The sequence below is a fragment of the Drosophila bipectinata genome, chromosome 3R (genome assembly GCF_030179905.1).
Source record: "Drosophila bipectinata strain 14024-0381.07 chromosome 3R, DbipHiC1v2, whole genome shotgun sequence".
In the NCBI taxonomy this organism is placed as follows: domain Eukaryota; kingdom Metazoa; phylum Arthropoda; class Insecta; order Diptera; family Drosophilidae; genus Drosophila; species Drosophila bipectinata.
The window spans coordinates 9,781,449-9,806,831 of record NC_091739.1 but is presented as its reverse complement, the minus strand read 5'-3'; the positions used below and the strand labels follow the sequence as shown (position 1 = coordinate 9,806,831).

The window sequence follows — 25,383 nt, the reverse complement described above, 5'->3', positions numbered from 1 at the left end:
GTATTTTATAAAAGTATCGATACTTATCGATTTGTCAACAGACGTTATGGTAAGATTGAGCCCGCGAGTTACGGTCACACTGTTAGCTTCAGCATTTTGCGCGGATCTGTAATTTTTATTTGCGAATTTTGGAATTGGTGTTTTGCAAAGTTTAAAGTGCTGTTTTGATCGACAATACGTTTTTCTATTACCTGTTGAGGTGAAATAATAATTAATCAAAAACTGGTAAGTTTGACTAACGTTTGGATAATTTCCAATAGATGCTCACATGTAAACGACGACACGCGAACTTGCGAATTTTGTTTCGGCCGGTTTTTTGTTGTTTCGCTACTGATATGTTGTGTATGTGTTAAACATAAATTAATTGTCGCAATTTCGCTATAAATATGGGAAACGTGCCGTCTAAAATTCGCGCTAACCAAATGGACAATATTGTCGGCAACAAAGTTGGCTGCTAGTATTGGTGTTGTTGCGTGTGTTGGCGCGGGCGAATGGCGGGCAATTGCACTCACACCAGCGCGCTATTTTTTGCAAACGTTTATGCGACACTTATTCCGATCTTGTTTACAATATTTTTCAGCAGAAAAAAAAAGAGAAATAAATACTATTGGAGTCTTTTGATTATGCCCCATAATTAATTAGCTTGGCCAAGTTCCTTTGGTGCTTAATATGCGAATAATAATGCCAGTGCGAATTGTAATAGAAAATTGGCGGAACAGCTGCCTGTTTTTTTTATCACCATTTCGCGCGGCATGTCTGGTTCGCACAAACTCACTAAAAGAGTAAAGCTGAAAAAACGCACTTGCAGGTGAACGACCTTTTTTGCGGTGTTTTGTAATCTTAATGTTTTTTTGTTGGCCTGTACAGTGGTGTGGGAATTTTTAACGTTTTTTTTAAGCTTTTGACATTAAAGCACATGTTTACATATGTTTTTAAATTATGATTGAAGAAATGAAGAGTTTTTTAAAATTTAATTATTGAATTCTCCTCAAAAAAAGCTCTCAAAATGTCGCTTTTTTGAGTTCGTTTGCGTATTTACTTAATTTGTTTCCACAGCAGCTCGCCAAATGTTAATGAACCTGCAAAAGCTGAACAATTTTTAAAAATCGAGCATTAACAAAATACCATAAAGGTGTCCATTAGCTATTTATAGATCCGTATTGGCTTCAATACGTACATATATGGGGATATTGAGAAACCTCCGAGCAAGAAAAGTCTTCTTGTAAAGTTTTTAAAATAATTTTTGGTTTTTTATTTAAATACAATATGTGAGTTTGTTGTTTTATTTCATATATATTTGTTTTTAAGGCAAAGCGTTTGCATAAAAATACATTGTTTATACTCTTAGCTTGTTTATTTGTGTGGTCGCTTTATATAGTTAGTACAATACGTTTTGTAAACCGTTTGTTTTAAAGCACTAAATGATCTCGTTATTGCACTTCTACGACTCTAGTTCTAGGCAATGGTTTGAATCTGAGCAGAGTTCGGTTTTGGATATAGAAACGAAAGCAATTACCAGTTTATGTTTCTTGTAAATATTCGTAGCAACTTCTACTGTCAGTAGCTCTCTATTTTAGTCCAGTCTAATGTAAAGCGGATAACTCGATTAGCCTTATTAGCACTAGTTAAGCGAACTGCACTAGAAAGCCCTTTTTAAAACTAACCTCGGGGTTATGTTATGCTCCGATCTCATGTCTGATGCAAATAATGTCTTACATTTTACATGCCACATGGTCTCTTATAAGGATTAAAGTAGGGTGATTAGCGATAAATCAGAGGCGAATCAAGTGTTTAGTTGTAAAGAGTGTAAATTGAATTTACAATTGCACATATTAAAGTTAGGTATATAATACGAATAAGTACAAGAGTAGTGTATATTTTGTTGTATATATAAAGAACAAGGCAATAGAGTTTTGAGTTTGGTACATTTTCAACACAGCTAACTAAACTGGGGCTAAAAATAGTTAAGGCTTTTAGTCGTTAATAGGGTTTAAAAAAAAAACCATTTAAGATCTAACTGAAAAGGGGAAGTAGCTTGGAAAGAAGTACAGTTTTTTGGAACTAGAAGTACCTTACTGGCTTTAGAAGGTGAGACCCTAAAATAGTTTGGTAGGGGAAAACTTTAAAATAATTAAAAGGTTCATCAAAAGGGACATCTTAGAGAATATATTTCCCCTTTCCCCGGTTTTCCGCTTGCCGCTTCGACGAAACTGCTCCCAACAGGAAGCTGGAGCTGGCGCCGCTGCTACTGCCGCTGTGGGTGCTCCCATAGCTGCCGTAGCTCTCGCAGCTACGAAGATTCCCGTAGCTGGCACCGTAGACGCCGAGCGGCAAGGCGTTTAGCTAAATCATGAGCGCTGAGAAGGGGTTGTAGCGCATGATCTTCGACAGCAGTATCCACAGCACCGAGGTTATGGCGCACAGCACCACACCTCCCCAGCCCAGGTCGAGGCTCCATGAGGTGAGAAATATGCGCGCTCCTAGCAGGGGCTTCGCCATAATGGCCACGCCTCCGGGTCTGGCCACAATTCCGTCCACAGTGCCGTCGTAGTCGCTGTCCAGCATCGGTCGGCCTTGCTGCCGCTTGAAATGGATGATCATCAGGGTGAAGAGCGCAAAGAGAGCTATGGGTTTAAAAATAATTTAAGTTTAAAATAAGTTATTAAGTAAGTTTTAGAGATTCCTCACCCGCTAGAAGATACATTACTCCGGTGATAAGTATTGCACTGATTTGGCGCTGGCAGACTCCAAAGGCTCCTACCAGAGCGGCGCTGCCCAAGATGATGAGACAGACCAACGAGCAGGATATGGAGAGGTTTTGCATTCCTGTCATAAAAATTAAGTTTATTTGTAATAGGATTTTCAACTATATAGATAAAAGGGTTTTGATTATTTTAAAATTTGAATAAAAAAAAGAGTAAATGAAGGCAGAAGCTTATTTGTGGGTGAAGTGGTTAATGAATCTTAATGTTTTATATACACAATACTATCAAATACCTATTCTAATAAAGCAGTGGAGATTAGGTAGTATGATAGTTCTGAAAATGACAAACTTTTCCATTGGAGTCTTTAAGCTACGAATTATATATTTTGTGGTTCTTCAGCAACACTTTTAAAGTCGGAAACTGAAAACACAAATAACCAACATGAACAGAAGCGCCGAAGGAATAAAAGTTACCACACAAAATGGCCTATATGCTTCTATATGGTTTCTTCCATATTGCCAATATTGACTCGTAATATAGAAGACTAGATTAGGTTATCTGATGCGTCTTTTGTTTTTACATGATGTACTTTATGGAGATTCGGATGCCCCAGAGCTTTATAAAATGGGATTGGCGGTAATGATGTAAAGTGCTCGTGAAGCTACACATATGTACATATTTGGGCAAAGTGAGTCCAGCATGAATAGTTTTTGTGAATCATTCGAGTTGGGTGTTTGGCTGCTGAATGCTTACGTGATTATGCGTGGAAATAGAATGAAAATTAATATTTGTGGTCTTCTACATACATCGAAAGTGACGTCTAGGGCTCAGTCTACAAAGGAAACTGGTGGTAGGTGGAGGGAAAAGTAATAATAGTACCAAAAAAGAAAAAATACTTCAAGAAGCAATATCAAGCTTTAAATTACTATTTTGTTAAACCTAATTACAGATATTTCTGTGCTCGCTGACCAAGAAACATGTCCGCTGAAGCCGAAGCCATTGCCACAAAGGATGTTGTTGATGCAACGCCAATCAGCAAGCCTGTGTCTGCGGAGCCCGTGGCAGCTGACACCACACCGGACAACCCATTGGGCACCACCGAGGGAACCGGCAAGGCCGAGCAGGAACGTGCAGAGAAAATACTCAAGGGCAAGGAGCTCTTCAGCCAGGGATCGCGCAACTTTCTGGTAAAGAGCTATGACGAGGCCGCCGACGAGCTCAGCCAAGTGTGCCAGCTCTACGAGGAGGTCTATGGCGAGCTTGCCGATGAGCTGGGTCAACCCCTCCTACTGTAAGTAGTTTGGTTTTTGGCGAGCTATGACTGGAATATAACCCATTTATCCACTGGTAGCTATGCCAAAGCCCTTATCGCTATGGCCCTGGATGAAAATAAAGTAATTGATGTGCCGGACGAGGCAGCTGATGAGGATGACGAGGATGTGGACGATGATGAGGAGGAGGGTGGTGAAGAAGCCGACTCCAAAAAGGAGTCAAAGGCTTCGAATGGGGCCGGCAGCACAAACGGAAAAGTGTTGGACAGCATTAAGGAGGCCTCCGACGAGGCCGATTCCACCGGAGAAGCGGAACAGGCCCAGCCGGATGACCAGAAGGCCAAGAAACCGCCCACGGGAGTAGACGAAGTCAGCAGCAGTAATGGAGGCGGAACATCGGCAGTGAATGATGACGAGCGTCCAAGCACATCGAATGGAGAGGCCACCACCAGTGGTGGCTCTAATGGAGCCACCGCCACTGGGGAGGAGGAGGGCGAAGAAGAGGAGGGAGTCAGCGGCAGCCTGCAGCTGGCCTGGGAGATTCTGGAGGCGGCTGCTAAAATCTTTTCCCGCCAGGGCCTCAGTGGCCTGCCTTATTTGGCAGAAGTGCAGACCGAACTGGCCAACATTGAATTCGAGAATGGCATTCTAGAGGCCGCTCGTGAGGATTATGGTATGTTTTCACTGAAGTTTATCCTGAATTCTATTTCAATTACTCTCTCTTTTTATAGAAAAAGCTCTTAAAATTCATGGCGAGCTACCCAACCAGAACCGTCGCGCCCTAGCCGAGTTGCACTACAAGATCGGGCTGACCTACTTGATGCAGCAGTTGAATAAGGAAGGCGCGGCAGCCCTGCGACAGTCGAGCTCATTGATTGAAGAGGAGATAGCCGAGATCAAGGCCAAGGATGAGCCAAGTGAGCGCGAAAGGAATAACATGCTTGACTTGGAGGAAACCAAGCAGGAGATTCTGGCCAAGATTCAGGAAATCGAAGAAATGCAGGCTCAGGTAAGGGAAAGTTATGGAAAGTTTTATGGTCATCTTATTGTAATCTCATCCTTTTTTTCAGACCATTGCGGAGGTGCGAGCTGCTTTGGACAGTTACATAAAGCCGATGAGCAGTGGTGATGGTGCTGCTGCCGCCTCTTCGACATCCTCGTCCTCTAACGGAGCCGCCAGCTCCTCCTCGAGCTCGGCCAGTGGCTCAGCGGCAGCCTCTTCGTCGGCCATCAGCAGCAGCTCGGCCAAGCCCACAGACATCACGCATCTGATCAAACGCAAGAAGCCCGAGGAGCCCAGCTCGGAGGCCGAAGCCCTCTGTTCGCCGGCCAAGCGACCCGCCGTCTGAGCGGACATTCCAGTTTTCTAGTGGCTCTCCACGGACAAACAAAAGCCCCCGCGTCTTTCACATTTGCTACTTAAACACCTCACGATTACATACAACCATTACAACCACTGTCCTAGCCCCCGCCCCGCTCCTATTTATGCTATTTGTTTGCTGTTTTTTAAACCAAGTCTCTAATTCTAAGATTACAATCACAACTAGTGCTAAGTGCGTACGTAAAGAAATGTTTTGTATTAAACTAAAAAAAAAAAACCAAGAGGAAACAAAAGATGTAAACAATAAATACGATAAATTGCCTCACAAAGATTAACGTGAAATCAGAGAGAAAGAATCGCATGGAAGTGGATCGGACATAGAGTGGAGGTTCGCGGTAGGATCGCCCCAGGATACGTACTCAGATGCGGCTGCAGAGTGACTTGTGACTCACTGTGCTGCCAGTCGTTGCGCTGCTCTTCCCCACGAGCGTTCTCCATGGACCCTGCCAGGTAATTGACGCACGGTGGAGCGCCTCTTGGAAACTTGGGGTTGCGGCGCAGCTCCTGCAGTTGCTGCATCGGCAGATCGATGCATAGTGTCCAGATCCCGCCGTGCATGGGGACCAGAAACACTGAGTCACGTCGAAAGCGATGATCGGCTGAGGATACAGAGAATCACCAAGATAGGATGAGGCCTCCATCCATGCTATATGTCAAACTTACCCCTTTTGTCCGGCTTGAGCATGGCTACCTGGTCATCTAAAAGCCACTCCAGGTGCAATCCCGACCGGTTGGTATAGCGATCCAAGCTGTTGCGATCCCAAGTGACGTGCTCCCAGTGATCGGTCATGATGGCGGCACACAGCATAGCCGTGGCGCTGGTGGTCATTAGCAGAGTAACGAACAGGAAGAGCACTGGCGGCGGACCCATGCAGCAGGTGGAGCAGCAGGCACTGCCCGTGACCCCGCCCCCCATGCCCAGACCCTCCATTTGCGATCCCAGGGAGGTGGGAGAACCGCTTCCGCTGCCCCGCCGCTGGATGACCTTGGCGCAGCTGTTCTGACGCAGCAGGATGCTGTTACTCCGCCTCAGGCTCTCGACGGCTGCTGCCGCCGCCGCTGTTGTGGTTGGATGGTCGAACTGCAAGGATCCTCCGACCACCGAGGAGGGGTGCTCATAAATGCTGTTGTGCTGGCTGGGGGCGAAGTAGTAGCACGTCGTTTGGCGGTTATCGGCTGAGCTGGAGGCTACAGGCTCCCCGCCGGGCAGTTCCTCATTGCTGCTGGAGTATACAATGGACTGTTTAAACTGGTTCGAGTAGCAGTTCTGCTTGAAGCTCTGCTGCTGCTGCTGGAGCTGCTGCTGTTGCACGTACAAGGTCTCGTAGTCGCAGGCGTGAGGATTACGGTATATAACCGGCCAGGATCGGGTGGTCTTGGAGTTGTGACTGTACCGGTTGTTGATGGCTGATGATGTGGTAGTTGGGGCAAATCCGCCTGGCTCCTCCACTAAAGGCGTCAACTCGTTGGGCGGTTCGCCCTGCTGCTGCGTTTGCTGCCCTGAGAGATTCTCCTCCGCCAGATCCTCCTGCTGGATAGTGGTGGCCAGCTGGCGCTGGAGCACGTTTTTGGCCGAGCCAGTGCCGCTGCCGCTGCCACTGCCGCTGGCCAAGCTGAAATCCTCCTCCTCGACCAGAGTTGCGCCGCCTGGAGGCGTGGAGAAAAGGCTGTTAGACGTCGGCGGCGAAGGTTGCGAGCGACTGCGCAGTAGCGCAAAGTGCTTGGGCTGGATGGCCTGGGCGGATGCACCGGTTCCAGCGGCCGTGGGCGAGGTGATGCTCACTTCCGGGACGCAGCGGGCCGTCACCTTGTACCGACTGCCGCTGCCAACGGCGACGCCGACATTGACGCCGGCGTGGCCCTTGGAGCGCATCAGTCATAAGTCGCTCGCGTCCCGCTTCTTGATTTTGTTCAGGCTCATGTGGTTCGTGGTGGTGGCGGTGTTGACGGTGTTGGCGATGGTGGTTTTGATTTGGATTTGTATGTTTGTTGCTATCGGATGTATCTGATGGATGCGAAATTGCACTGGCTGTTGCTTGGATTGGATTGGTTTGGTTTTGGTTGGATGTATCTGATATTTGCTGGATGTGTTCTTATACTTTGTGTGCGGCGCCTAATATCTACGATGCCAAATATGCAACTTTTGCTTGGGTGCCACGAGATAAAAATTCAAATACTTAAAGTATCTACTAAGTAGCAGCTTCTTGTTGCAGTTTCACGTTTGTTTTTTTAGTTTTTGGTTTATTGTTGTTGCTTTTGTTGTTGTTGTTTTTTATGGTTTTGTTGCTCTTGTATTTGTTGTTGTTGCTGTTGTAGCTGGCTTCTGCCTTTTGTTTAACTTGTATTGTATACCAATTTACAATTACGAGAGTATGTCTTGTTTTTGATTTTCTTGCTTTTCTTTTGTTCATTTACTACGTTTTGCTTCGCTTGAAGCTATAAAAAGAAAGTAGAAGAAAACAAATGTACAACATGAGTTCAAAGAAGGAGAGTAGAGAGTCGGGACCTAAGTTAAGAACTAACTACAGCGAAAGTTAGATGATGATTATAAATAAATAAGATGCATACACTTGTCAGTATCTATTTCTACAGTATCTAATGTGCAGAAAACATCTTACGTGCAGAAAAAGTATCTAACGAATGCCAACTAAAATATTGCACATCTACATACATTACATACCAATTAAAACTACAGTGACGAATGCACAAAATATTAGATAACAATTTTGGTGACGAAAAAAACCATATAAATACATATGTAATACATATGTAATGGACAAGATACACATTAAAAATAATGTTTCTTTCGGTTTTGGTAAAATAAAGAATTGTTGATGATAAAAATTAAATAAAATTGGAAAAGTTATATATAATATTAATCAGAGTCTATTAAATTTAATATCTTAAAAGTACCAAGAAAAAAAATATCTTAAAAACTTGAAAAGAATCTTAAAACTATCGCGGCATCTAACCTAATCCAATTGAAAGTTGGTCCTAATTTTATCCGCTTATTCGCCCCAGGTAAGTCCAAATTGCATTTAAAATTCGGACCAGAGATATTCGCCCAAATTTGAATGGCCCCAAAAATGGGCCAAATATTCAATTGTGCTGGTGCGCGGCCACAATCTGTCGGAACGGAACGGCAGGAGGAGACCTCGGATGGTAGACTGGTACAATGACTATTGCATATTACATGAGGCCGCCTCAACGCCCAACGGACATCCGGTGGCCAGGCCGGTTCTTCAGCTCCCCCTTTAGCAGTACGAATCCTTCCGGTGGCAAATTCAATTTGCTCTCATGGCACACGGCCACTTACGGTGGCGGCAGGTGCGCTGTTGCCAGAGGTTAGAACCTCTGGTCATATGCGAATGTCCATGTGGCTCGAGGCTAACCGCATTCTCACCCAGTTTCGTATCTGCCACAGCCCTTTGCTTTGTGGCCAGAATGAATTTTAATTCAGAATCAACATTTTCATTTGCTTAGGAACCGAGAATCCGCAAAATTTTGACCCACATTGCATTAAGCGAACAGCATATTATTAAAAATTAAATATATTTTTAATAAAAGTTTCGACCAAGTGCGCAGTGGCATTATACAACTAAGCTTGGTTAGCCATATCCTTGTCCATAATCATCTGATTCTTGAAAGGAATACTTTAAACGATTTGTACATCGATTCTCCATCAATCTGCATCAAAACCTAACAACAAAATATTTTTCAGATTTTTTGTCAAAATTTCTGATGGGTCCCCTTCAAAAATGGGGAAAATCCATGGATGGGCAACATGGCCCACTGGGAAGGCTATATCTTTTTCAATATTTATCCGATTCTTAAAAGGAATACCTTAAACGATTTGTACATCGATTCTCCATCAATCTGCATCAAAACCTAACAACGAAATATTTTTAAGATTTTTTGTCAAAATTTCTGATGGGTCCCCTTCAAAAATGGGGAAAATCCATGGATGGGCTATATGGCCCCCTGGGAAGGCTATATCTTTGCCAAATGTGGTACGATTTTTGAGCGAAATATTACAATAAAAATATATTACAATATAAAAAAAGATTTTTCACTAATCTGAAATCAAAATATATATATGTATTGGATACATTTATATGATCGATCATGGGCCTATGTTAAACTGCACTCCTAATTGGGTTACACGGCACATCTGGAGATTTCTTTACAGAGGGACTTTATGTTATAATTCCTTTGAATGTGTAATAGTTGATGAAATCAAAATCTTAGTCAAGTCACACATCATCCCAGATCTGATTTCTGATTTTAGTCGCCACACACGTGCATGTGCTTTCGTTCCCAGCCCTCATGTGCGCTAGCCTGTTAAATTTTTAATGCAAACGAAATAAGAGACTGGCAGGTAGAGCTTCGAGCTGATGCTCCTCGTTAGCATAATTGATCAGGAGGATTGCACGTGTCACGGACTGTGTGCGTCTATGGGTTCTGGTCAGTAGGTCAGAGGGTGGGAGCAGCTGGAATCAATTAACACGCATGATGACCCCAATGAGGCGACTCCTTCACAAGAGCGGATACCGGTTGGCAGGCTCAGGCTCAGGCTCGGCGATAATTTGATTACGCCATGAGTTGGCCACTTGACAGTCGGTTCAGCACTTCCTTTCAAAATCCCACTGCTGTTCAGTGGGTTCTCTTCCCCTCACTGCCAGCTTCCTGCCGCAACTACCATGCACTGGAAACTATTTTGTGCACCTGCACACCTTATGGAATAAAACTAAGTCGGAAAAAGAATCCTGTTTATAGCTTAAAAGCTTAAAATATTTATGGTTAATAATCCAACTTGCATACAAATGAAGGCTCATTTTAAGATTTAATTTCTGTGTAATGTCCTCAATGCCACAGAAACACACACACTTACGTAAGACTATTGGCCTCCAGCACGTTCTACGCACACAGGCACGCAAATGCACACAACTTGGAAGCAACGTTGTGTACGTGAGTTCCTTACCAAAGTTGGCGGGAAGTGCAGCTGCAGCAGCCAAACATGGCTACTTGGAGCCGAAGAAAGGGAGTGGCGGATGGGGATTTTGAGCCAAAGGAGCGGGAAGTCGAACTATTCTGCTGCGAAAGACGCTGTGAAACTTTGGAGAGACTTTTCTCAGTCGAAAGTTTTCCATCAAGAAGGATAGTAGTTTTCCACACTATAAGTGTTTGTTTAGAAAACATGCAAGAGAAACACTTAAATGGCGGAGGTGGATAAGCACCAGTTTTATAAACCTAGGGCGTAGTAGCTCACTACCGAAAACCTCACTTTCGGATACATTATTTCATTAAGGGTATTACACACAATTGTTCAATTTACTTTGATTTTTATTTATTAATTACCACATTTATTACTTTTCTTATGACCACAATCAACAATTGTTATGGAGGATGTCTTTATTTTGTGCGACAGCAATTAAAAACAGCACTCGATGGCGTACTTTCGGCTCAGAATATTCCTTATTTTCGTTATTATTGTTGCCCGGCAACCTTTTGCGGTCGCCTTGGCAATCAACTAGGGCGGACTGGCAGCAACAACAGCTGGCAGGAACTACGGCGAAATACCCGAAAGGGTCACCATAAATTAGCAGTCACAACAGACAGGTTTCTTCACCGAGCAACTTTCTGCAGTTTCTTTCCTCTTTGTACAAATGACGTAACCGAAATTAAAAACGAGAATACACGGGTAATGTTCTTAACTATTTTAAATTGTTACAAAGGAAAAATGTTTTTAGATAAAGAGGGTACTCCTTAAAGGGTCCTTCGTTTAAGGATGCAGGCCATGGAACTCAGTGCCGGAACCTGATACGGATGCAGAGTGCTTCTCCTAAGTTTCTTGGCTTTGGCAAGGAAATTTACGTATTTTTCGAGCCGTTATTCCCGGCAAAAAGTTTGCCAACTAATTAAAACTAATCTTATGCAATTTCTTGCTAACTATGCGAATAAATCTTGCCAAGGGCGAGGCTGGGAGTGTACCATATATATGGTGGCAAACATCTGCTATTGTATATTAAAGGCGGATACAGACTATAAATTGAATAAAAATGAAAAGGATTTTCTTTTCTGGCCAGTATTTTGCAACTTGTAACTCAATTTCAATTAAAATCTCTTTAATAATGATAGAAACCTCGGAATAATTCATGGCATTTAAGAGCGAAAGCAATTATATTATAAATATGGGACAAAGTACCACTTAAATGTCTTTACTTCTGGCCTTGTCATTAATTCATGCCTGGACGTATATACGTATAATTTAGCCACCAGGCCATTACCAGTTGCCTGCTCCTCTGGCAGAGTAGTATGTATGGTGGGCTCAAGTGACACAGAAAGCCATACACACGCACACCAAATTAATGGGTTGCTACATGTGCGTGGGGGTGTGTGGCAAGAGCAGTGGCACAGCCCCTGCAAAAAATAGATAAAAGCAGTTAATTTTGTAAAATGCCAACATGCAACAAATACTCGTTGCGCCCCACATCAGATGCCTCCTCCACCGCTGCTCCTTTTAGTATTATATTTGATGCAGGGTTCCATAAACCGAGCCGGGATGTGGAAAGGGTCGGGATTAAATTTATTTAAGTGATTGCATTACATTCCCATCCTGTAATTGCTGATTCCAGTATGTGATGGGTGTAGTCCTACATAATATCCGGGATTAGTGGAGACCATTACCATCGGATTGGCCCAGTTTTTGGACCGTGATTTGGAACAGTGCCGAAAGCGACCCATCTGGCGTATGCGCAATTTTTTCACTCTGGAGAGAAAGTAAGTGCATTCAAGAGCACACACTGGCTCTTGGCTCCTGGTTATTTATAACTTTCGGGGCGCCTGCTAGATTACATTTTTCCCGGCGATTTGTACGTCTCCGTCTGGGTGGCCCAGAATCTCAAGGCCACAGCCGTAAAGTTTGCCAAACTTTGCTTAACAGGGCCATTTTTATGAGCGGAAAATGCATAAACTAAATTCATATTGCCTGCTCGGGCGGAAGTCGCACTTTGTCAGCCAGGAACCTGGATCCGGGAGTTCCTAGGCTTAGAAGACCTCAGAGTTGGGCTCATTAGAGGAGCTTCCCCAACAAGTTCAAGGCGACCCGAGCAGGTCAAGGTACGAAACTACTTCGAGAACAAACTTTTATCCTTTGGAAAACTTCTCCGGGGCATAGTTATGTCAATGAGGGGCGAGGGGACAAGAAAAAAGCCTGTGTCAGTGCCAGGACACCAGTACCAGCACCAGTGTCGGAGCGATGATGTCAAAGGCTTCTGCTATTCGGGTCAATCTAAAAAATTTATGGGGTAATCGTCAAGACATGCCAAGACAGCCTGGCAACGGCATCCTCATGCCATCCTGCCACTCACACACCCAATTTTAGAGCTGCTTGGTGGCAGTGTGGGCGTGTTCCGCCTCCGAGAGATAGCACCGAATTTTTCCCGGCACCTACTCCGTACTTTATCTAAAGAGGCTTAAAATATTCTAGTTTTTCTAGTTTAGTTTGGAAAAAATAAAAACAGGAATTTTGCCCAAGGTTCTGCCCTGTGGGCGTGTCAGAGCGGACCACTTCATATTTCATAGGATTAAGGTCCTAAGTCAACTGCGAAATTGGTAGCCGCCATCGATTTTCTGGCCTCCGAAAGGGAGAGACCGAGTTTCTGCTGTATCATTCGCTGGCTGGCTAATGGAAATATTTACCCATATTTGATTTTATAATGTTGAGAGGTTCGGCCTTCGGAAAACTTGCCTTGTAAGCAAAGCTATTGGTCATAAATGTGTCATTACTGAGACATGCGTGTAATTCACAATCAATTTAGTTTGAAAATATGGATTATTTTAAATTTTCTCTAAAAATTAAATTTCGAGAAATTGATGTATGTGCGTTTCTTTTTAATTTTACGTTGCTTGATATGCTTTAACTTGTATAAAGTATAGTTATAAAAAGAAATTATAATTTTTGAAGTATTATCCTTTTTAATTAGAGAAAATTTGGGTCGAAACTAGAGCAAAATAAATAAGCACCTAGGGTAACAAAAGTGTGGCTTTATACCAAGTCAACTCTGGAAATAAATTTGGATTCATGCCTCTGAGAATATAAAATTGTGGGGAACTTGTTCAAAATAAATCCAATTAAATGGCTTACCCAGACTCATTGAACGAAAAACAGACCGTAAATATTCATATTTTTGCTGGCATTATCCAAGAGATAAATTCTATTTTAGGTTCATAAGTGACTTATGTTTTAAATTATATTTTCTTCGGGGAAAATAAATATTTTTTTTTCAAACAAGGGAGTTAAAAAATTAATTATGAACATTTGAAGTTCGCTGCAATTTTGCTGTTTGTTGTTTTAAGGATTTTAATATTTTTTAATGCGCTCTGGCGAAATGGATCCCTAAAGCCTTGCATGTCCGCTGGCCATAAAGCCAAACTAAATCGCAATTGAAAGTTTTACTTTTCCGACTGCCGCCAAGACAACAATTAAGCGGCTCCATGGTCTGAATAAATTTACTTAATACCCGACTTGTTGAGGCCACCGGTCATAACTTTAAGTCTGACATCCCGACCCGGCATTCCTGTGCACTTGAATGCATTTCGAAAATTGCAAAATTCCGCACCTCAAGGAGGGCCAGGATGTGGGGTCGCTCGCTGGCGAAAGTGGTCTGATGCGTATGTCATTTCGCTATTTTTGTGTTCGTTCTCAGTATTGCGCCAATCAAGTGGAAACATCAGCCAAATGTTTGCATGTTCCGAGGGGCTATATATATCTATATTTGTGTATATTTGCTTAATGGTAGGGGTATGTGGTATTTGTGTGCGTAAGGACTGCATTGACGTCAAGCTTTAATTATTTAATAGTCAAGAGTTGCGGTTTGACGGCTAAAACGAATCGATGGCTCTATAAAAACGAGAACTGATTCAATTCCCTCGGGGATATGTGTTAATTGTTTGGTCTTTTTGACGAAATGGCATTTTGTGTTGATTTTAGTAAAGCAAACTATTGAATCATGATTAAGTCATAGAATTTTACTTTGTTTATTTAACATTAAAAATTGATTTCAACTCGATATTCCTAAGAGTACTGTAAAAATATTAAATTAGATAGTAAATTCTTTAACTCAACCTGTTAGATTGTTGTGTAATTTAATATACCCCATCTGAAAAGTTCCCCTGATTGAGTGTAGGAGTATTTGCTTGTTGCAAGTATGTGTGAGACTGCCAGTGTTTGTATTTACGAGTCGAAAGTCAAATCATGCCATTTATCAAGTCCAAAGGGCTCTTGGGCAGCCGGGCAGCCAATATTGCCACGCAGGCCAGGACCTGTTTGTGCTCATTTTTCAAGCCGGGCGGAAAGTTAAAAGTTGCCTCGGCTTTCATTTATATATATATATCGTATATATATTTGTGTGTGGGTCTATACAATTACATGGTAAATATATTGAATTTCAGGCACTTGTTTTTGCCAATTTCCAAATGCGAATTTCAATTGAGCGTTACCAAAAAGTTTGTTTTCAAGCAAAACAGAGGAGGTCTTGTCCAAAAATAACACAAAAGGTTAAGAAAAGCCAAACTTTGGCAAAGGTACATTTTTATTTTATTTAGTTTAACTTGAATATAAGAAAATGATAGACTTATTGAATTTAAAGACGTTAAATAATTCTATTAATTTTCCTTCGATTTGGTATCCTTTTTTCTCAATGATACATAAAGACTTTCGACAGTTTTCATTTTATTCTTTAAGATAGGATTTCGAGGAAGTATTACTGTTTAAGATCAGCATTCAGCTTTCTATAAGATCTTTCTTTAAGATCTTTCTTTAAGGCTTCTCAAAATATGCCCGATTTGTTCACCTCTGAATATCCTATACAAGAAATAAATATGAGTAGTTTGTTATTCCGGAAATTCCAGTCAGCTTGCTTTCTTAGCCAGTATTTTCTGTTAAGAAGACGCACTCCCACACTACCGAAGGCCATAATTTGATATGGAAAATGTCTTTATACACATGTTTGGTTTTCCGGCTTCCTGCCTTAAATTTCTGCCTCCTCCCGGAATTATTAATGCTACTTTGCTCACTTTGCATAATGAAAAGCTGAACAATGTTGTTGTTATTATTATCATCAGCGAGTGCTTTCAAATTAAGGCTGGAAATGTCGCCCGTCTTGCCAAATTTTTAATACGTACATATTCTAAGGACGTGTAGAGAAATGCCTTTAAAATCAGACCGGATAAAAGGAAGCGCGGAATTACATATTTTTTTTTGACTTGGCCATGACCTAAGCTTGAGAGTCTCCCATCCCGGCCTGGGCAACCGCCGAGCCAGGAGCCGCTGAACCCCCGCTGACGGCTATTACAGGCCATGTTTGAGGTTCTTTGTTGTCGTAACTGTTACTGCTTTCATGTCACACAACAACGCTGTGCAATAAATCAAAAGTTGCCAACATGAAATGGTTATTTATGATATTGCATAAATGCCGTCTATAGCTAGAATTCTATCCTACATTTGGGCATGTTTAAACAGACTGATTTGTGGCTAATTTATTTATAGCGCGTTCAACTAACTAGGCAGGAACATAAAGCCCGGCGACACCTCTCCAAACAAAGTCAACTAACGACAGTTAACAATAAATAGGTGCGGCAGGGGAAAGAAACTATAACTATAAACTATATTATGACGTGGCTGACAAACAAACTGCTCTCGACCAAGTGAAATGGAGCACAAGGCCAGCAAGTCAAACAATGGCTGACAAAGGAGGCCGAGACCGTCAACAAATGCTGCCAGCCCTCGGTTCTGCCCCACAATGCATGTCCCCACATACACGCTCTTGAAGTCCCCTCTTGGAGCTCCTCTGATGCTTCCATTGGGTATCTATATAAGGATTCTCGAAGGAACCCGCTCAGAAGTTTCCATCTTGTAAGCCACACACACAATGCACTAAAGTTTTGCTTGAACACACAAAAGAAGTTTGAAAATAAAGGAAAATGTTATATACCTGGTAATCCTTAAGAAAAGGGGTATGCTATATTCGAATTAAATATGTACATTTATAGATCAAGGGAGACTGATATATTTGATGTTTGATATATATGATCCTTTTAAGTAAACCATAACTATCTAGGGCTATCTTATGGGGTGTCACCATAAAGGCAGTGATCCTTATCACTTCCATCAATAGAGCCAGTGTTTCCTAAGTAGATTTTTTTTTCTTAAAGTTCTATCTTTCAATCTTGAATGAACTTTGTTAAAACTTTTAACTTAAAAGTGAACTTATTCCAAGTATACTAAATTTGTATTTCTTTTCCATGGATTCAAACTAAACAATAAAACGTAAATAAAGAAAGGTTATATTATTCTCTAAATGTAAAGAAATACAAATTGCGACACTGGGTATAAAAATACACTAGTTTTATGTGAGTTCTTTCTTATATGGTGTATATTACCACCCATTTGCCCCGAAGTGTAACCACACAGCCAATCGCACCAGAAACTAACACACGCCGACAGCGACCCCCCTGACATGTTGGTCATGTCAACCGCTTCGATTTTCCTCCTTTTCCGTGGAAAAGTTTCTGCCCTGAGGCAGGGCATGGGGGGCATGGGGAGCAAAGGAGGTGAAGGAGCAGGAGGCAGGTGGCGATGTGACATTCTGGCCAGATTGACATTACTTGTTCCCTCAATAGATCGATGTGTTGGAGTGAGTGAATTGCATTGTAGTCGTTGTCGTTGCACCTGCTGGGAATTCCCCGCTCCATGTCGTTCTGTGTTCAGTGTTCGATGTGGAAATGTTCAGATTCCCGATTGGAGTAGTCCGTGTGTGACGGAGGTCTCCCTGACACAACAAAGCTGCCGGTAAACGGATTCGAACATTTATTGGTTACCTCTCGTCTCTTCTTCTATTAAATGGTGGTATTGCCTGCCTTAATGGCCAGTTTCATATGGGCCCTAAAATGTAGGCAATGGTTTATAGTTTCTTTATAAACCATTCCTATTATATTTCAATATTGAAAAAAATAACTATTATACATTAAGTCTTTTAGTATTCATAACAGGTTTAAAATGTAAAATAATCAGAGCTTTAATATTCCAGGAAAAAAGGATTATGAGCTCGTCGCTCGCCTCGTTGGATTCGTAATTCGCATGCATGCATTTGACGCACTCGCTTAGTTGATTGCGGTCCTTGTGCCCAGCGGCGCGACATGGGAGGACAATAAGGACATTAAGTAGACCCGTATCTCCTGGCCACACGCACACTGGTCGAGCAAGTCCGTGGGACAGGCGACATGGCACAATAACGGGCGAATTACATTTTCATATCACACGGCGTATGAGCAATCCCTGGCCCAGGGACCGAAACAGACGGTCGTACCCCGACTGCAGGACATGGAAATGCCATCGTCAACGCAGCGTGTCGTTTTGTCCACAGAGTGGACTCCACACCCACTAGTCTATGAAAGTCTCATTTATTTATAGAGTTCACCAGAGCCGAACACTAATGTGGATTTTATTTCTTGCAGAGTGAATGAAAGGGGAAACTACCAACCCTAAATCGATGACTGGGTTCAAGGAAATTGCTTAAATAGATTAGGGTTTAGTAAAATATTTTTAATAATAATTTAAAAATAAATAAGGAGATAATTTAAATTAAAGGAACATGAAACGAATGTACCATAATTGAAGTAGAAGATACAGAATAGGTACATATGTAGTTATATATTTAAAGAAAAAGTGTCTAAAATAAATTCTTAAAAAAGACAAATGTATTTCATAGAACGGCCATGCAAGAATAGCATCTCAAAATTAAGCTCAAGTGTCGAAGATTGTTCTCTAAATGGGAGAGAACTGAATGAACTGAATGCTACGGGAAGTGTAAGGATGTAGGTAGGTAGGATGAGTTTAAGCTGTTTGGGAAGCGGACAGACAATGCAAACACTTAACTCTAGGAATGTGTATAGTATTTAGAATTAATTGGGCTCCTTTATATGGGAAAGACAGGAGCAGGACACTTACGTAAAACGGCTCAAGTACTTGCACTGGATGTGCGGCTGCACCTGCAGCTATTTGGACAGTCGATGATTCAGCGGTTCAGGATAGTGATTGGCATGCATTCGGGGTCGCAGACACCAATGCAAACAGGAGCACAACAACAAGCACAGACACAGACACATACGCAGGCAGGAATAGAGGCGTACAAATACAGGATATGGTGAACGCAAACTCAAACTCAAACTCAAAGGCAAACAAACAAACGGCGACTCGCGTAGACAAAAATGACGTAAACCCAAAAGTATGCTACAAATTTCGTTCGCTTTCGCTTGCTCGTCCCTCGCTTACGAACCGCAGGATGGGTTTTGGTTTTGATTCTTAGAATGCCTGTTCATCGGGATTTCCTGTCTCTCGTCGGCATATATTTATGCATTATTTTTGATTCTTATCGCTGGCATTACTTTTTCGGCCAACTGCAAGGAAACATCAAAGAAACACGTTTTAATTGGCGTCAAATGGCTAACGGCAAACGCCAATCGGCGGGGGCTCTACAGTTGTAGGCGTGGCACTCAGACTCGGCGACGACATCAAGGCCATTAAGCGCACACAAAGGCCACCAAGTCAACTAACAACTAACAACAAAGGAAGAACGCGCGCGATGTAAGGACCCTCTCCTCGAGGAGTATCTGGACGCGCTGCTTACGATTCACAGGATTACACAACACTGGCCCGATTGTTCGGAAACTCTGCCATCTGACTCTAGGCTAAGGAGCACACTAACACTGCATAGCAATTGGCTACAACTTTAAGCCAGTTGTTGTTGGTAGCACTTTAAGTGGGCCTTGGTAACCCCTATCCGGACTCGCGACTGTGGCGCTCGAAAGCCGAGGACGGACTGACGGGCACTGCCAAAGGACTCCATGCTTATGCCATCATCGTCACCATTCGGCTTTTCGAGTGAGTTCCTCGCGCCTCGGTCGTTGAGTGAAATTGGCCAAAATCATGGCTCTGTTGCTTTGGCTTCCTGTCGTGGCTGCTTGCATTTTAATTTCGTGCTTACTGGCTTTCGGTGTGTTTTCTTTGTCGGCTTTGGTTTTTGGGATTTTCAGCTTTTTTGCTGGCTGTGCGTTGAGATGCGTTTCCGGTTTCCGGTTGTTATTAGCCCACAGAAGGGGGTCAAGGTAGGGAGGGTGGAACGCCGGTGCTATTTGACTCTCCGGCCCAGCCATGATTTATTTACGAATGCTTTTATTTAATATTGCACAATTGGCCTAACAATCATTAAATTTGCATGCCAATTTAACGCCTTGTTCGAATCCCCAGGAGGACCTGTTTTGTTTGCGAGTGGGACGGCGTAAGCGGGCATCAGAATGCCACGGGCGTCTGTCCTGGCAAGGGACTGAGTGAGTCTGCTTTTCGCACTTTGGCAGAGTGAAGGAAAGCAGATGGCCCACCGAGGGCCTGAGCAACCTGTTGGCTGTGCGTATAAATTTCACCTGCTGTGCGGATATGTATATGGGCAGTCGGGTTCTTGTGTTAGTTCGACTGGCAGAGGTCCTTTTGCTGCCGTTCGACAATCGTTTTTTCTCGCAGGACGCCAACGGGTCGTATGCGCAATTATTTTCGTAATGGCCTCACTTAAATCTTAACCCCATCAGTGTACTGGTAACTTTTCTTTGGTTCCGAGTGTTTTTAGAGAGAAGTAAATTTAAGCCATTTTTATCCTTATATTTTTTTTATTTTTTTTTTATATAAAAATTTTTTTAATTTAAAATATTAAAGATATTTGTCTTTAAAAATGCTTCCATGCAAGTGTTTTTTAAATGACATTTTTATAAGCTAACTTACAACAATTAAAGGATTCTATTTTAGTTCTTTTCTTCAAAAATTCTGTCTAGTTTCAAGGTTTACCGAAAATACCATGACCTATAAAGCTATCAAACTTCGTTCAGGGCTACTCAAGCTCCACACCCTGGTTGTCAGACAGAAACTAGCCCGTATCGAACAAACAAACTGAATACAAATTCCGATACTATTTACTTCATTTAGTTGAAACGTTATTTGAACAATGTCTATAAGAAAGCAGCATCAGTATGGGTCGGTTGTGCGCCGTACCATTGTGGCCCGGGCCAATAGGCCACCGTACAATCGGATGCTGCGTTCCGCCCACCTTGACTCCTTCACGCGCCGCGCCAATGCAAAGCCGTTAGCCCACGAAAAGACCACGGAGGTGAAGGCACAGCTCATGCAGAAGGAGCGCTCCTCCAGCACCGGCATGAGCGGCTTCTCCGAGTTGGCCGACCGGCCTGGCCTGGAAGGAAAGGCCTACTGGAACGAGGCCATCGAGGAGGTGGAGTTTGCGGCCTCCTGTCGCTTTCAGCCCCGCATCCCTATCATCGACTACTCCTTGGTGCTGCCCCCGCGGTTGCGCGAACGGGTGAAGCGCATCCAGAACTACGACTACTCAAAGTCGGACGACGACATATACATACGGGACGAGATGCAGGAGGTGCGGCCCGAGGACTACATGAGTGCCAGTAGTGCCGACAGCGAAGAGGAGGAGGACTCCGTGGTAAGCACTCCCAACTAATAGCTTAATGGTTTCAAAGCACTGATGGTGCGTTGGTTTTTAGCTGGATATTGGCCGAAAGAAGGTGGAGGAGCACTTCAACGAGAGCGAGCACTCGGACATTGTGCGGATGGAGCACGAGTTCGAAAAGTTCGATCTCAAGCTGGACGAGCCCGTTGGCCACACCCATCGTACCGTAGACAAGACCTCCTGGTACTCCAAGTTCCTGTGCGCTCCCAGGGATAAGCGCGTCTGCTGGCAGACTAGAGTGGAGCATCCTGGACAGAACTATTCGATGGTAACCCTGGATGAGCAGGCAGAGAATCTTATGGATGCGGTTAGTAAGGAGAAGTTTTATAGATCTTTTATTAATATTTTCCCAGTCGGCAGAACGCTTTGTGGAATGGCTAAACTCCTTTGGAACTGTGGAGAGTAACTTGACCCCGGAGAAAGTAAAAAATCTTTTCTCCATCAAGGGCGATCGTACCCTGCTGGCCTCTGTAAAGACAGATCCCAAAGAGGTCAACGCCATCGCCCAGACAGTGGCTGATAAATGGAACAAGCCACACGTGAGTAAAACCTTTCCTAAAACTATAGGTTCTAACTCTCATATTCCTTTTATAGATGGCCATTGAGCTGAAGTACGAAAAGCACATCAACGACCATGCCGCCCGCGTAAATCAAAAGCCCATCCTCAGTGCCTTTGGGCGGACGGTGCCCCTGAAGGACCGACCCTGGCTAAAGCGGTCTAGCGATACGGCCATCAAGACCGTTTATCCCGAGGAGCTGCTAACCCGCGAGAAGATCTTCAAGGGCATCACCCACTTGCGCAGCACCACGGCTCTTATCGATTTCTATCTGGCCAATCCTAGCCTGGAACGGCCTCAGTATCTGCTGCAAAGTGGCGACTTTGAGGAGTCCAGTGCCAGCGAATCGGTGGCCGAAGTTCCGCTCTACGAGCTCCTCGGTTTGCGTTATTAGTCATTCTATTTTTTGATTATTGTGCCTCATTAAATTAACTGTTGTCGAATTAATAGTGCATTTATATTTAATAGATTAAAATATCACTGAGGTGTGACATATTAATTACTAGTTAATGAAACACATTTCTTTTAAAATGGACGACCATCCACGTAAGTTTCAAACTGCAATCGTTTTTCGGCGGAGTACTCCTACTATATAATTAAAAAAGCCCACTAAAACTATGTACTTATATTTTACATTAAGAAAAATTTGTATTTTATGAAAATAAATCTAAAACCAAGTTAAAGTTAAATAATACTCAAAAAATTAGATAAAAACCTATACAATATTTTAAACAATACATTTCATCAACAAAATGACTGCTTTTATAGCGTCAAGGTGGTCTGAATCCAGGGAAGATAGGTTCCAACGTTAACATAAACTCCTGGTACGCCGGCCGTAGCACAGCCGATGCCCCAGGCCACCAGCCCAACCACGTACCAGATCCCGTTGCTGGTGCAGACCAGCGGAGAGCCGCCGTCGCCCGTGCAGGCATCCTTGCCGGCCTCACCACCCGCACAGATGAAGCTGGTGGGGCTGAGGACGAAGGACGAGCCCAGGCGTGTGGCCTGAAGGGCAGCCTGGCAGTTGGCGTTTGGTATAAGCGGCACATCCACCTGCCGCATGATGGCCTGGTAGGCTCCGGTGGGACCAAAGTCGTTCTTTCCCCATCCGGCCACCCAGCAGCGCTGACCCACGAAACTAGTGGTGGGCAGGCAGATGGTCCCCACGGTGGACTTGCTGGTGAGGGAGACGGGCGTGCTCAGCTTGAGGATCGCCACATCGTTCTGCAGGTTGTTGGGGTTGAACGACGGGTTCACATACACGTTCGAGATGTAGACGTCCTGGGCGGGAATCGGCTCGCTGGTGCTGCTGGCATCCCACTCTCCCAGGCGGACCTTGAAGGAAGTAAGCCTGATCCACAATAGGAGAAGAACTATGATGGAGATTCAAATACTTACGCTAGATTGTAGACCTTGTGGGCGGCGGTGAGGACGTGCTGAGCAGTGATCAATGCCCCTCCTCCGAGATAAACATCCGCGGTGGTGAGAAGGGCTGCCTGCCAAGGGTAGGCCCCAAAACTAGCCTGCCCTGCTCCAGGAGAGGAGGCGCCGGGAGGAGGTGGGAAACGACGGCCGCACTGATAGCTACCCGCCTGGCAGCAGGCCACCAGGCCGTAGCTGCAGGTCAGCGTTGAAGCTGTAGAGGGTATGGTGGGCTGAAAATAGAAAATCATACACAATATGGCCATTAAAGATATCCTAGCTTTGGCGGACAAATATGCCTTATCCTTGCAGTTGTCCACTAAATGTAGAGCCACTAATGATAAAAATTTAATCTCACATAGGCTCCATTATTGACGATTCTGATATCCAGTTGGCCGCTGCCATCAGTGGGCACGGTGGGAAGAGGATTTGCGCAGGAGCCGGGTGGCACGCACTGGCAGTAGCTGGAGGTTCCGGGGTTCACAATGGAGGGCACAGGTGGCCAGGTACCCGGCGGAAGTTGGGGCGGCACCAAAGTACCCACAATTAGCTGCCTGGTGAGAACTGTGAGAAAGTATATATCCTGTAACTAACGACTGGATTAGCGCTTATGGGTCCGCTCACTCGTATGGTTTGCCGTACTGGCCACATCACTCGGCTGAGGTTCCCGGCCGGAGTCGGGCTGGGCTGGCCCGAAGCTCCAGGCCTGGCTACCGATTCCTCCTACACCGAGAGTCAGCCACTGCAGCCACTGTATCCAACCGAACTGAGTCATAGCCCTGCCACTGTCAACTAAACGAGCCACCAACGCTCCACAGGGCTATATAGCTGCCCCCATGTTGGCTGCCCACAACCCGCTCAATAAATTGCCTGATGAATGGCCTCCTCAGCTCAGGGATTTTCCGGACTGCAATGAGCAAAAAAGGTATTCAAATAAAGCAAATTAGGGGAAACCGCAATTGGTAACCCAGAACCGAATGGGGGTTACTCTAACTGAATAAATCCATTGGAGTGCATCCATTGGGAATGCAGAATTTTAGGGAGTCACTGGATTCTAATAACTAGAATGATATATATATTTTTTTTATAAACCTCTGATAAAATATTTTTCTATAAAATAGATACCAATTAGATAAGGGAACTGATATCCCATAATGAAGAGAATCCAACTTTATGACAAAACCAAATTGAAAATAAATTTTAGGTGAGCACTGAAATACGTATTAAATTATTAAATTTAGGTGACTAGTGCGAGTGACTAGAACTCTCCGGTTCGATAATTTCATTCAGCGCCATGTCGCCATTGTCGACCCACAATTGGAGCTGCTCCAAATTTAGAGCCATTAAATATTAGAATAATAACTTAATGGTTTAATTGTCGCCGATTTGAAGACGATGCATGTTTGACACTTTCCGCTTGGTGTGCCCCGTCGTGAATCCCATAAACCCGCCCCTGAACATGAGCGATGAAAACTTCTGACAACTTAGCGGTAGAATTTATTTAATGATTCACACCCGCACCCAGTACGCGCCGTACTCCATCTAGTGCTAAGGCCTCCGGAGCTGTTAAACCGGGCGCTCTGTTAAACCCCAGATATGGAAAGCTCCGGGGGCTGAAGCTTTCATATCGGCTGTCCCATCGACCCACCTAGTTCCAATCTGTATCGGACTGCAGAACGAAATGGGTCACCCGGAGCTGGATTTCAGGGCCATTCCCAAGCTGTATGGCAGCCAGAACTACTGGCAGTGGCGCGTCCTCTTGAGGACCTACCTGGATGCCAACGATCTGTGGAAGCACAATGAACCCAAGGAGGTAGTGAGTCAGCCGGCGGCTGGTATTCCGATCTAATCGCAAATACCTTTTCAGAGTCCCCACACCAAGTTCATCATTTTGGCCACCGTCGAGGGCGATAAGATTGAGCCAGCCTACGAAGACCAGACCTGCTCGTATATTTTCCAAAACTTGGAGACCCGTTTTGGTCCATTTAGGGGTTAAAGTTTAAAGTTTAAACAGTGATTATTATTTTAATAAAGCTATCCGAGTGATCGTAGACCTTACTGTCTTACTTCTTACTGTTTTGGTCGTTGTCTTTGTTTTCTGATTTTTTGGAGCCTCCACCATCACCGCCCCGGCCTCCTCCTTTACCGCCTCCGCGTCCACCACGTCCTGATCCTCCATCTTCGCCATCATTGGGATTTTTCTTTTTTTCTGGATTTGATTCTTGTTCTCCGTCTTTTTTTGAATCCTCGTCTTTGTCTTCGCTGCCCTTTTTTCCGCCTCCATCTCCACCACGCCCACCACCTTTGCCGCCACCACCGCCTCCACCTCCGCCACCACCACCGCCGCCTCCTCCACCAGATCCACCGCCTTTTCCGCCCTCGCCTCCACTTCCATAACCTCCCGAGATCAGTCGATTTTGAATATTGTTGTTCGAGTCTGTCATGATGGAACAATAAGGGGAA

General features: G+C 44.0%; 6 protein-coding genes across 6 annotated transcripts; 3 read left to right on the top strand and 3 right to left on the bottom strand.

Moving 5' to 3' along the window:
- Positions 1 to 64: 64 nt before the first annotated feature.
- Positions 65 to 5,639, top strand: Nasp (Nuclear autoantigenic sperm protein). The gene is made up of 5 exons (XM_017234988.3): positions 65 to 225; positions 3,655 to 3,996; positions 4,057 to 4,649; positions 4,708 to 4,985; positions 5,047 to 5,639. The coding sequence occupies exons 2-5, from the start codon at positions 3,683 to 3,685 to the stop codon at positions 5,323 to 5,325; spliced, it is 1,464 nt and encodes a 487-aa protein (XP_017090477.2). The 5' UTR covers positions 65 to 225; positions 3,655 to 3,682; the 3' UTR covers positions 5,326 to 5,639.
- On the bottom strand, positions 1,305 to 19,088 carry LOC108121061 (uncharacterized). The gene is made up of 5 exons (XM_017234987.3): positions 18,367 to 19,088; positions 6,021 to 7,793; positions 5,717 to 5,956; positions 2,689 to 2,826; positions 1,305 to 2,624 (listed from the first exon to the last, which is right to left on the bottom strand). Exons 2-5 carry the CDS (start codon positions 7,228 to 7,230, stop codon positions 2,344 to 2,346), a joined length of 1,869 nt encoding a protein of 622 aa, XP_017090476.3. The 5' UTR covers positions 7,231 to 7,793; positions 18,367 to 19,088; the 3' UTR covers positions 1,305 to 2,343.
- A 1,238-nt stretch (positions 19,089 to 20,326) lies between these two features.
- LOC108120994 (uncharacterized) lies at positions 20,327 to 21,941 on the top strand. The gene is made up of 4 exons (XM_017234885.3): positions 20,327 to 20,914; positions 20,976 to 21,248; positions 21,295 to 21,480; positions 21,536 to 21,941. The coding sequence occupies exons 1-4, from the start codon at positions 20,411 to 20,413 to the stop codon at positions 21,890 to 21,892; spliced, it is 1,320 nt and encodes a 439-aa protein (XP_017090374.2). The 5' UTR covers positions 20,327 to 20,410; the 3' UTR covers positions 21,893 to 21,941.
- Positions 21,942 to 22,260: 319 nt separating this feature from the next.
- LOC108120992 (phenoloxidase-activating factor 2) lies at positions 22,261 to 23,862 on the bottom strand. The gene is made up of 4 exons (XM_017234883.3): positions 23,545 to 23,862; positions 23,279 to 23,484; positions 22,897 to 23,153; positions 22,261 to 22,849 (listed from the first exon to the last, which is right to left on the bottom strand). Exons 1-4 carry the CDS (start codon positions 23,693 to 23,695, stop codon positions 22,261 to 22,263), a joined length of 1,203 nt encoding a protein of 400 aa, XP_017090372.2. The 5' UTR covers positions 23,696 to 23,862.
- Positions 23,863 to 24,376: 514 nt separating this feature from the next.
- LOC108121001 (uncharacterized) lies at positions 24,377 to 24,971 on the top strand. Its single transcript, XM_017234892.3, has 2 exons — positions 24,377 to 24,733; positions 24,788 to 24,971. The coding sequence occupies exons 1-2, from the start codon at positions 24,602 to 24,604 to the stop codon at positions 24,914 to 24,916; spliced, it is 261 nt and encodes an 86-aa protein (XP_017090381.2). The 5' UTR covers positions 24,377 to 24,601; the 3' UTR covers positions 24,917 to 24,971.
- Positions 24,972 to 24,983: 12 nt separating this feature from the next.
- Positions 24,984 to 25,364, bottom strand: LOC122321520 (uncharacterized). Its single transcript, XM_043211598.1, has one exon. It carries the CDS (start codon positions 25,362 to 25,364, stop codon positions 24,984 to 24,986), a length of 381 nt encoding a protein of 126 aa, XP_043067533.1.
- Between the last annotated feature and the right edge of the window lie 19 nt (positions 25,365 to 25,383).